Below are 12,980 nucleotides of genomic sequence, written 5' to 3'. Positions count from 1 at the left end.
ATACATATATATATATATATATATATATATATATATATATATATATATATATATATATATATATATATACATACATACATATATATATATATATATACATATATATACATACATACATATATACATACATATATATATATATACATACATACATATATACATACATACATATATATACATACATACATATATACATATACATACATACATACATATATATATACATACATATATACATACATACATACATATATATATATATATATATATATATACATATATATATTGGGCGTATAAAAAAGTGTGGTAGATAAAAACATTAGAAAGGAAAAAATAACTTGTACCAAAAACTTTAACATTTTCACGCTCACGATGACGCTCACGCCAGGGGTATCGCTATAGCTCTCTGTTCTTCGAACAGGCAAGCTAAAAACAATAAATAAAAAAGCTAAAATGGGTATGCACACAATTTACACAATCTCAATTGCTGATCTTACATTAATAAGTGATTTTTATTTAAAAAGTCTGGTTGAAGCAGGATCGATGCATAAAGTTTGTGTATTTCAACCGGGAGCATTCTAGAAAACATTGAGACCACCAGCTGTGTGATGGAACTCTTTGAAAGTGTTTTGAGTCAGTCATAGGTGATACACAATTGGTGTCGTAACCAGGGTGTGATTTGTTAAATTTCCAGTGGGGGGGGGGGGATAAAATAGACAGACATGGTTTGTTTTTTTTGTTGTTGTTATTTCTGACTTTTACAACTTACAAACTCGATAAAAGTGACACAAAGCTGAAAAGTCACATTACAATTTAAAAAATAGCCCCGTGGAGAACTGACAGTTATTTCCCCAAAAGGCTAGGTGAAAATGAGGGGATAGGGGGAAGGGGCTATGACCGCCCTTCCTGAAATAGTACGGTCACAGGGTGCACAACTTAAGTTAACGGCATGGTCCATATGTTTCATAAACAGTTTGGTCTGCATCTGGTCATCAATTTCTGAAAAGGCTTTTCAATAAATTACCTAAATTTGAGGCGAAACCCCCCTTTTCAGCCTCTTAAAGGGGGTGGATCTGGATAAGGAGTACAACCCCAAGAGACATTACTGTTCTGATGTACCCTACCAAATTTGATCCATATCAGTAATGTCGTTTGTGCAGAAAAGGTTTCAGTGAATAGGGATTCTTTCCTGTAGTAATTCCCTGCAGACTAATGTAGTATATGACAGTACAACTCTCATACACTATAGTTCTAACTGCAGCATTTTTGCCTGGGGATTAGGGAAGGTATAGGCTAGTGGCAAAATTTAAAAATTACCCCCGTGTGGGGGTGACTGTCATCTCTATAATACCACAAGTTCTCAATGTTCAGTTATGACCGAAGACTACTGCGCAGCTCGAACTGCACAGTTTGGTGAAAGATGACTCGGCATTTTGGCGCGCGTGCACAAAATTATATTTTGAAAATATATGCCGATGTTTACATTTCTGGTTTTGAAACTTTTGCACCTTCGGCGGAAAATGTATAAATATAAAAGGCTAAAAATGTGTTTTATATTTATATTTCATTTCTCCTTCCTTCCTTCTTTGCGAATCGCATCGGTGTTTTTAGCCATCTTCCAGATCAAGTGACGATCAAACGGGAAGGAAATTCAAAAATCTGTCCGGTTCGATACAAGATAATATTTTTTACTATCATAATAAATAAGCACTTGCCGAATATCTTGTAGAATGGCAGACTAGATAGGTTTTGAAAATGGCGATTTTTATAACTTGTGTGACCTCGTGACCTTGACCCTGACCTTGAACCCGGACAAAAGTTAAATTGTTGTGCAACACTCATCGGCCTCTACCCACATACTAAGTTTCATCAAGATCGTAAAGAAAAATTGTTGACGGAGGAACGTACGGATGGACATTTGGTCCGGATTTATTAGGTCATCTCGGGAGAGATGACCAAAAAGGGGCCTAAAATTGTGAGAAATCCCTACCCACAGTAGAACAAGTCACAACCTATTTTTTCTTTAAGAGGAATGTTTGGGGAGTTGGAAAATCATGCTTGTGAACCTGAGATCATTGCAAAACATTTTGAAAATCACGTTTACGTATGTACCACTGCAGACTGCAAAAATGGATTTAATCGCCACAGATTTTGGCTCATATATTTGTTAATACTGGTGCTACAAACGCAAATTTGGTACCAAAATGTGTGGAATGATGACATATATATCTGTAAAAACCATTTGGGATGTAACAAAGGCTTTTGTGTGACCTACAGGCAAAAATAGTGGAATTTTACTCAACAAATCAGCTTCGGGTTTACCAATAAATATCAACAAAAAAATTAATTACTTCAAAAATTTTGGACTTGCAGTCATACTTGTTACATCAACATAATCCAAGTTTATTTACCCTTTGAAAAATATATCTAATGATATAATTGTCACTGAAATTATATAGTTATAACTGAAATCATATGTCGCCCCACTAATGCTGACCGATAGAAATCCCGAAGCAGATATGCAACATGAAGAATTGACTTAAGATTCTGACACAATTGTGAAAGTGACTTTTATAGACATCATGTTGATATAAGTTATTTCACATATGACGATAATGAATTCATAACATGCACTGTAACTTATGTACATCGATTACATGAAGTAATACATGTAATATATTTAAAAGTTCAGCCACGCTCTTCATCAGTGCTCTCGTCAAAGACAACAGAATCATCAACATTTGGACAATCGTCTGCACTACACGAGCAGAATTCAGTGCAGGTCAGTCCTGCAGAGATACGATGACATGTTCTGCTCTGCCTACAGTTATCGTCGGTGCAGCGTAGGTTTTGAAGAACTTTGGGGATGTAAATATCCTCCGAGGCAGTTTGATCAACAGCCAAAGACATGAGGAAACGTCTCACCTCATCATAGGACACACAGTGTCCTAATTCATGAAGCATGTCAATGAGATGCTTGCTTCCCAATTCATGATGCACCTGCAAGGCTAAACCAAGCGTTATTGTGGAGTACACTCGACGGCTCTGTGATATTATATTGTGACAAATGGCGATCGTCCTCAGGTTGTTCTTCATAACACCTTCATCACTACAGCTGGTTACATTCGTGTGTGATTTCTCACTGGTGCACCACTGAATAAAGTCGTAGAGTGAATTAGGAACAAATTCTGCACAGTGCTGAATATCTGTTTCCTCGACAGGTGCATATATATTTCCAACATGCTCGATATCAGCCATGTGCTTCCTCAGGATACCAGCTGCAGCATGCAAAGTATGCATTTCACTATCTGTGGCTGATGGTACATCAGACGGGATGTCTTCATATTCTGGTTCATCAGTCATGCTCTGCAGAATCGTGGCATTTCTCAGGGCATCACGTAAGGTCACAGAAGAAGAGCATATGATGTCAGTGTGGCCATCAAATGTTACACAGTCTATTTGGTCACCATAATATTTAGTTAATCGCTCCTTCAACCTCCAAGTTTTATACTGTTCTGCATTCGTGTTACCCAGTGAAACCAAATATCCAACGTATTCGTCTTTCAGATGAACGAGGGTTGTCACTGTCTTAGTTTTGGAGAACACAGTTTGTTCCAGATAACATTTCAGTTCATCAAAAGCTTCATCATGTAATGTGCCCATTGTTTCCTCTCCTGATTTACGAATTGCAGCAGTGATGTTCCTTTCTGAAATATAGTGTGAATAGCATAACCTGTGGTACTTGGCATCATAGGCGAACAAATCTGGAAAGGCAAGCATGCGCATGTGCATTTTATTGTCTTGTCTTTTGTCAGCTGCTGCCAGAACTTTTTCTCTGATGGACTGTCCAGTTCCTGTAGATACCGGTGTAAGCTTGTTTCTGGAAGTGTTGGATTTTTCCACAAATGAAGCAGTTAGTCCTGATGTCAAACCCAGCTGTTTCATTTCTGCTGATTCTTGTGTGTTCTGTTGCCGCAGACATGCATGGTTGCTGGTCACTCTCACTGGGGTTGGATGTGGAGATATTTGACTTGCTGGTATACTTGGCCCGACACGATTTGTGGAATGATACTTTCAAATCAAGACTCAATATGTCTTGTTGCAAAGGCCAGATACTTTCGTAAACGTCATCTTTTCTGATTTGACTTGCTTTGAAGATTGCACTCAAACCATTAAATGTTGGGTTCTTTACAACTTCTTGCTTTTTAGGGTTGAGGGGTTTAAAGCATATGATGCAGTGGTCAGTGTCAATTTTACGACGCTTCACAACAGGTGGTTCCAGATCCATAATTGCAGATCAATTGTCAGCACAAGCATCTGAAATGAAATAATTAAAGATAAGTACAGTAATCCCCCGTTTCTCGCGGGGGTTACGTTCCAAACCTCCCTGCGCTCAGTGAAAATCCGCGATGAATGGACGCCTCCCCAAAAAATCGACTCGTCTGGTCTGGTCGGTTTGGGAGTGATTAGGTTTGAGGTGCCTGAGATCGACTAGTCTGGTCTGGTCGATTTGGTAGTGATTAGGTTTGAGGTGCTGGAGATCGACTAGTCTGGTCTGGTCGGTTTTGAGGTGCTGGGTATGAGCAGTGCTGGTCCAACGGCAGCAAACCTTTTTCCTTCCCGAAGCACATATCGAGCACCTTTACCTTAACCTTCTCCTGGAGCATCCCAGGACCTTCCTCTGGCGCTTCGGTTCCTTGCCAGAAGCCTTAGAAGGTGCAAGGCGTTTTGGCGGCATCATGGGGCTTGGAGAAAAAACGTAGAAAATATTCGAAGTTCACAAGCGAAACTTTGTCTCGTGCGTTGTGTGACTGGTCGAGCACCACGCGTTATAATTTATTGCTTAAATAATTTATATTTTATATATTATGACCGCGATGTACCGGGGGAATCCGCAGAAAAAAAATAGTTACGTTCCAAGGGAAAACCCGCGATGAACCGGGGGCGCGATAGGTGAAGCGCGATGAAGCGGGGGTTGACTGTAAATATCAGTAGTTTTAGAAAAAGGCAATCAAGCTCATAATTGATTTGCTGGAACTGGATTTAAAATCATTCTTGTTTGGTTAATGCAAATACATGTATGATAAATTAATGAATGTCGGTTACTTTTAGGGGGGGGTGACATATGGTTTAGGTCATAACTCTATTAATTCAACTGATTTATCTTTATGAGTTATCTATCTATAAGTCCAGCAATCTGTGCGTGCATGCGTGTGTGTGCGTGTGCGTGTGCGTGTGCATGTGCGTGTGCGTGTGCGTGTGTGTGACTGCTGTTTCTCCACAACCACTGGTCCGATCTAATTGAAACTTGCCAGATATATTGCTGGGGACCTAAGGATGTGCCTTTTCAAGGTTTGATATTAATTGGACAAGTGCTTCCCAAGTTATGGCCATTTATTTACCAAACCAATGACAAGACACGTTGTTGCGTGGGCGTGGCCAATGGGGAAGGGAAGCTCAGCCGCGTTCCCCATTACGGGTTACAACGTACGGGCTTCCGGAGAGTGATGACTTGGTGTATTCTAATAATTTCTCGATTTCTTATGCGCATTTATAGATAAACACAATGCCCCAAGTTATGATAGTTTTCATATTAGACGGTGCATAAATTTCGGTAACATCAGAGTGCTGGTATGCTCCGAACCAGGAAGTAATTTTTTTCTCTCTCTTGTTTTCTCTTTTTGTTTTTTCCTTGCCACGACATTGCGAAAAGGTAAAATACGTTGGCGCTAATTGAATAATTGGGTATTAAAACTAAATTGCGAATAATCGCAACTGCGAATAATAGGCGAACTTCCGGGCGAGAGCAAAGAAACGGCCTGTGTGGTTGTTGTTTCTTGCTCGCGGTTTGAATACGATTTTTTTTTTTTTTTTTTTTTTTTTTACGGGCACGTACTAGTATTTCTAAAAAGGACAATGACAGAGGGTTATTTTGATGTAATATGTAGTAATATAACTCAAATACTTATGAAGAAATTAATTGTTTAGTTGATATTTATTGGTAAACCCGAAGCTGATTTGTTGAGTAAAATTCCACTATTTTTGCCTGTAGGTCACACAAAAGCCTTTGTTACACCACAAATGGTTTTTACAGATATATATATATATATATATATATATATATATATATATATATATATATATATATATATATATATATATATATATATATATATATATATATATATATATGTCATCATTCCTCACATTTTGGTACCAAATTTGTGCTTGTAGCACCAGTATTAACAAATATATGAGCCAATATGAGCCAAAATCTGTGGCGATTAAATCCATTTTTGCAGTCTGCAGTGGTACATATGTAAACGTGATTTTCAAAATTTGTGCAATGATCTCAGGTTCACAACCATGATTTTCTAACTCCCCAAACATCCCTCTTCAAGCAAAAATAGGTTGTGACTTGTTCCACCTTGGGTAGGGGTATGCAACCCAAAACCTCATTTGGCCACTCGCCTCGAAGGCCATGGCCCCCTTTCCAGGGGAGATATGCCCATTGGGAGCACGACTTAAGGTAACCTTAGGGCATGGTCACAATGCCGCATGGCCAGTTTGGTCTGGATTCAGTTGGCGGTTTCTGAGAAGATTTTTTTAATGAAATACCAATATTTGGCACAAAAAACCCCTTTCACCCCTTTTAAATAGGCAGATCCAGATGGGGAGCACACCCCATGACACCTTACTGTCCGAATGCATTGAAGCAAATTTTGCTCGTATGGCTCAGGTAGTTGAGGAGAATATGTTTTTGTGAAAAGGAGAGATTCAGGGAGGAAGCGTGTGGCCCCCCTTTCCGGGGAAAGCATGGCCATGAGGAGCGCAACTTAAGGTTAGGGCATGATCCGCGTGCCTCGTGGAAAATTTGGTCTGGATATGTTGGGTGGTTTCTGAGAAGAAATATTTTGAATAAAATACCAATATTTGGGACATAACCACCCTTAAACACTCTACATAGGAGGTGCATCCAGATGGGGAGCACAACTCCACAAGACCCTGCTGTCTTGATTCATCATACCAGATTTGGTCCATATGGGTTCCGGTACTTGGTGAGAGGACATTTTAATCAAATGTTCATGGACGGACGAATGGACGGCTACACACCGGGACCGACTCTTCAGAACTTATTTCAGAGAAATAATCCAAATAGATCGTAAATTCATACCTTTCTCAGATTGAAAAAAAAAAAAAAGTAATGAAAAAATAATCTTGGAACTATTTAAGCTTGACATGTGCAGAATCAAAACTTATTACCACTGAAATCAAAGTTTGACAGGATAATAACGGATATATATATATATATATATATATATATATATATATATATATATATATATATATATATATATATATATATATATATATATATATATATATATATATATTGTTGCGGATTCGCGCCCGCCGGCGTGCTGACGGCCACGTAACTCGAATCGCGGCACGTCGCCCACCGGACGGACAATCCAGTCGTGACCCTCTCGGACTAACGCCGGGAACCAGTCACGGGTGGACCTTTCGGTCTCACCGCGATCGAGCCAATCAGCCCCCGCGTGGGATAGGGTTGCTCGCCAAATTCGACCTACCTAAGTACCCACGCGGAGGGTAGACCGGGCGATCGCACCTCGCCGCAGGTCGACTTCGGACACGGGCCACTTAAGCGACCCGTTCCGTACTATCAGAATAACCGAGCGGTGTTATCGTCGACCTCGATGGTTCGATTAATTATCGGGCGTATTCAGCCCACTACCAACCCTTTACGTGAAGCAAGATGAGGATTCAATGGGAGAAATGACGAAGCGAAGCGGGAAACAGTTCAACACAAAGCACATTTATTCGCGGCACACGGGAAGCACACATATTCAATTCCACCAAAAGCACACAGAAAAGAAAAACACAATTCCATTTACACAAAAAGCAAATATAAAAGCGAAAACACAATGCAGAGCTAATACCGACTACCGAGCACACGGCAACACTTATACAATTCTACTTCACAGACGGCGCCGACAACACATACCCAAAACCAAGGAAAGAATACCCTCAAGGATGAGGCGGGCCTGAGGCCGAGACCCGTCTGTGATGAGACGCGGAGCGGCGATGGTGCCTCAACTCCGCGAGCCTCGCGGGCAGTGTCTGGTAGGGGGTGGGAAAGGGGCCCCCTTGGTCGCACTATCTCAGCGCGGGGGGGAACAGGAGGGGGTTGCTGATGCTCGGGGTATAGAGGATTTTTATTGTCCCGCGACGAGCGTCTCCACCTCGGCCAGGTCGCGCTGTCGGCCTCCCTGGGGTGTACAGCTCCCGGCACGACGCGAGCACCCCCTCGTCTGCCCTCGCCGCCTCTCCACAGCTCCGTCCCCTCCGTTCCGACTCCAACGCACACGACGACCAGCTCCTTCTTGCCAACTCCACCGCCCGCGAAGTCTTGACTCTCTGCTCTCGACTCTCCTACTCTCCTACTCTCTACTCTCCTACTCTCCTACTCTCCTACTCTCCTACTCCACTCGTCTCTGGACTGATGAACACGGTCCTTTTATCAGCCCCGTAGCTTCGCCCTCTCATCCTTGACCCCCTCCCTTCGACCTTTCACCTCGCTCCCCATTGGCCCGAGACAAAGTGGGCGTGAATGCTTTTTGATCCATAAATTTGCATATATCGATCGCCCTGGAGGCGGGGCCAAATCGCCCCTCGCTCACCGATTGGATGGCAAAAAGTGGGCGTGTGTCGTTTTTGATCCGTTTTTGAAGCACAAAATCCGTGATTTTGTACACGCTGTTCGGCGCGCGCCCTGCACGAGTCCAACACCGGTACCCACAGGCGGCGCAAGAACGGTGGCGATGCGACGGCTGCGAGGTGTGACGTGAAGGTCGTGGCGGTTGTGGTGAAGCGGCGTTGTGGTTGGTGGTTGATGTTGTGACTGGTGGTGGTAACAATGGCGGTTGGTCCAAATTAAAGATAGTAAAAGAAAAACGGCTATCCTGAAGAGTCGCAGCACGCATAAATGACATGTATTCCCACTAGACAACGGGTTCGGGCCTAACTACACATGTACTTACCGAGATACCTCACCTAAGGGACCTGAATGGTGGTTTGCGAATTTGGTAACCACAACACTATATATATATATATATATATATATATATATATATATATATATATTTTTTTTTTTTTTTTTTTTTTTTTTTTAATGTCGGATCAAAATACAGCAACGTCATGACGAAGATTGTAAATCAATTTTCATTGGTTAATTTGCTGTGCTTCGTCATGTGCAGCTTTGTGAGATCTATATTAAGATTTCGGAAAGCCCCTTTCTTTGTTCCACCATCAGATTTTTGTTACTGCATGAAATGAAACAAGCTTTGACAAATATAGTAATGATATTATTGTCTTCCTTAAGAGGCTCCTCAAAATTCGTTTTGATGATTATGGTAGTTAAACAGTTCATGTTCTCCATTTGCAAAATGGGAGGAATTATTGCACAAAAAAGAAATAAAAATGTTTCCCATTTTTTAGAGGACCGTGGCTATTAAAGATGAGTTCGTAAAACCTTTTGTAGAGTATGTTATTATTAATCACTCTACGCCATAGTAAATCGCTCATGTTATTGAGCTGTCAATAAGCTATCAATCATAGACATATAATAAACTCACTTGAGTATTCATATCTCTATTTCAATGCGTAATCTCAAGCGGTACCTTCATGATGACCTAATAAAACCGGTCTCGATGTCCGTCCGTCCGTATATCTGTTCACAATCAAACCGATCGTGATGCATTTTAAGGCTTTCCGAGAGCTTTGGAGAGATTACCTACACTTCCTGCACGGTGCTGTTTTTATTATTCCTACTGCACTTCATTAGAACATAGATCGTGGATGGATGCACAGATCCCAGGAGAACAACTATAGCTGTACAGAACAATTCATATTATCGATGGATAAAAATGATATTTAATTGATATTATAATAAATTGTTTATTTAAAATATCTTGAAATTTTGTGAGTTTTTAGTTTGTTGTGAAATATTAGGTCCTCGGGTCTCCGCATCGTGGCGTACAGGCTTAAGTCGTACTTCTGTTTACTACCGTAGAAAATCACAGAACCATCCGATCGACATGCTGTTAACAGTTTCAGAATCAGCTAAAATCTACAAGATATGAACATGCAGACGAAACTGATCCGGCCAGCTAAAATCTACAAGATATGAATATGTACACGAAACTGATCCGGCCTTTTGGATCACTTTAAAGTAGGGTGCCCTGTAATTTTAATGCGCTCTATGGATCCTCCGGAACTCACGAATGGTACACGTTGCGTAGTCACTAAACTACGTGGTAATGTCATCGAAGTGGAGCTACTGCGGGACAGTCGAAGGGGAAAACCTGAATGATTGTAATCAATGGATAAAAATGATATAATATATTGTTTAAAATACATTCATGCTATCTGTCTTTTACCATATGTTGCCAGTGACACCCGTCCAAGATGGGCGTCACACCGGTGGTGTAACCTTTACTTGTAACAGATAAGTGGAATCTCATCCGATCCACTTTATACAGCCTCACAGCATGATCTGGATCCAGTGAAACCAAACTCCATGACATTTTTTTTTTAAATCATGTTTACCACTATGTCCTATTGATCTTATACAGTTTGTGTGGCTGGAAAAAGTGTTTAAAACCAGTTTGTGCTAAAACAAACAAAAACAAAAAAAAAACGATACAGTGTACAATACATTTATGATTTTTAAATGTTAGACGTTAAAACTTCACTAATTCAATCACCATTAATACAAAATCTTTTCATGGAGGATAGATTTTAAAAAAATAAGTCTGAAGACGACGATGGTTCACGAGCGGTATTTGACGATGTAGATTGTTTCAGAAGTCAAGGATGAGACAATGTGATAATGTTTTACCAAGTTATAAAAATGATCAACATGATGTGGTACGAGTGACAGGTCATTAGCTGCAAAAATGTCGAAAACCCGGTTTCGTTCAATAACTTTAAAAATTTGACCTTTGCATAACCTTTAAAGGTCACAAAACAATATTGTGGACATTAAAATAAGGAAACAGGAAACGTGCTATAGCTTAATGGAGTTAGTTCGTCGAAGAAGGTCGAAAACCCGGTTCGATTCCCACAACTTTGAAAATTTGACCTTTGTGAACTTTAAAGGTCAAAGGTCAAGGATTATGACCTTTGGTGCAAAACTTCTTCTGGAACATTCCAGGAACAATATAATGTAATATAGGCTATATGGAATTTCGCACTCCTCGGATTATCCATACTTTGATGAAATCAGCGTAAAAACAAACTTGAAGAGGGCGCCACGGGCAAAGTGTTCGAGATAGAGCAAAATGGTGTGAAGACTTTCGGTGGGGAATGACCTCAAGATTATGCATAAAAAATATTGTCATCCCAGCTCTCAAAGTTTGGGCGGTCGTTTGATTTTTATGTCAAAATTCGAAATTTTCAAAGTTCGTGACCTTGTGACCTTGACCTTGGGACATAAATGAAAAAAAAATCGATCTCCGTGGGGCTATGCAGGTGCCATTGGGCTAACCAAATACCGAAACCCCTGCCAGATTCAACAAACCCCTCGGAGAAGATGGATTTTTATGTCAAAATCGCAATTTTCTAAGTTCGTGAAACTTGTGACCTTGACCTTGGGATGAAAATGAAAAATCGAGCTCCGTGGGGCTATGCAGGTGTCATTGGGCTAACCAAATACCGAAACCCCTGCCAGATTTGACAAACCCTCTAGGAGAAGATGCAAATTGAAATCAGCTACCCCCTAAAAACACAATTCGCAATTTTCTAAGTTCGTGGCCTTGTGGCCTTGACCTTGGGACGAAAATGAAAAAAAAATCGAGCTCTGTGGGGCTATGCAGGTGCCATTGGGCTAACCAAATCCCGAAACCCCTGCCAGATTCGACAAACCCCTCAGAGAAGAGAAATTTTTATGTCAAAATTCGCAATTTTCTAAGTTCGTGACCTTGTGACCTTGACCTTGGAAGGAAAATGAAAAATCGAGCTCCGTGGGGCTATGCAGGTGCCATTGGGCTAATCAAATACCGAAACCCCTGTCAGATTCGACAAACCCCCTCAGAGAAGATGCAAATTGAAATCGGCTACCCCCTAAAAACACGTTTTTTGGGCGTGGCTCTGCCCATAATGGGCGCACCACACCCATTTTCAAGGAAACACAACTAGATCATGATATAAACCTCCCACCAAAATTTTATCAGGATTGTATCAAAACACACGGAGCTATGCTCCGGACAGACAGACAGAGACAGACATACAGACAGACAGACAAACACACAATAATAATGAATATAGTGGTCACTTATTTTTTTCGTGAACAAATAACGGCAATACACCTGGGCACTCAGCTGGTAGCGGCTGGATAAGATAACAAGGGAACCACGGGTAGGCGTAGATGACACACAAAATATGTAATGGAGAAAAAAAGTAAATACCTATTCTTTTGGGGGGGGGGGGAACGGCTGATTTTTTTTTTCTCGTTGTCATGCCATGAACAAACTTTGGTACATCACGGGCGATGAAGGTTTTGGTCAAATTTCATCAAAATTGTGTGTAGTTTCTGAGAAGAGAGCAAATACCTATTTTAGGGGGCAACCCCCCCCCACCCCGTGACATCCTTAGACCTCAATTTTTCTTAATGGCGTGAACAAACTTTGGTACGTCACAGGCGATGAAGGTTGTGTTCAAGTCTCATCGAAATTGTGTGTGTAGTCTCAAGAGAAGAAAGCAAATACCTCTTTAGGGTGGCAACACCCCCACCCCCTGTAAACTCCCTCCGTAGACCAGCTCAGACCCCGATTTTTCTTTAATGCCGTGAATAACCTTTAGTACATCATGGGTGATGAAGCATGTGGTCAAGTTTGATCGGAATTGTGTGTGTAGTTTCTAAGATGAAATGTGCATGTAGTTTCGAAGATGAAATGTAC

General features: G+C 40.8%; 2 protein-coding genes across 4 annotated transcripts in view; both read right to left on the bottom strand.

Annotated features, from left to right (window-relative positions):
• Window positions 1-12,980, bottom strand: part of LOC147021448 (TOX high mobility group box family member 4-like) — a 195,548-nt gene that overhangs the window by 131,775 nt on the left and 50,793 nt on the right. The window lies entirely within an intron of this gene.
• On the bottom strand, window positions 302-7,250 carry LOC147021449 (uncharacterized). The gene has a single exon (XM_085891381.1). The coding sequence runs from the start codon at window positions 3,943-3,945 to the stop codon at window positions 2,689-2,691; it is 1,257 nt and encodes a 418-aa protein (XP_085747507.1). The 5' UTR covers window positions 3,946-7,250; the 3' UTR covers window positions 302-2,688.

This window comes from Eptatretus burgeri, chromosome 8 (genome assembly GCF_056783735.1).
Source record: "Eptatretus burgeri isolate ZD-2024b chromosome 8, Ebu_testis_v1, whole genome shotgun sequence".
In the NCBI taxonomy this organism is placed as follows: domain Eukaryota; kingdom Metazoa; phylum Chordata; class Myxini; order Myxiniformes; family Myxinidae; genus Eptatretus; species Eptatretus burgeri.
The sequence above is the reverse complement of the archived record's forward strand: the minus strand, read 5'-3'. Positions and strand labels throughout refer to the sequence as shown.

Excerpts from the sequence above, each read along its gene's own strand:
- LOC147021449 (XM_085891381.1), bottom strand. The coding sequence starts at position 3,945 with ATGAAACAGCTGGGTTTGACATCAGGACTAACTGCTTCATTTGTGGAA.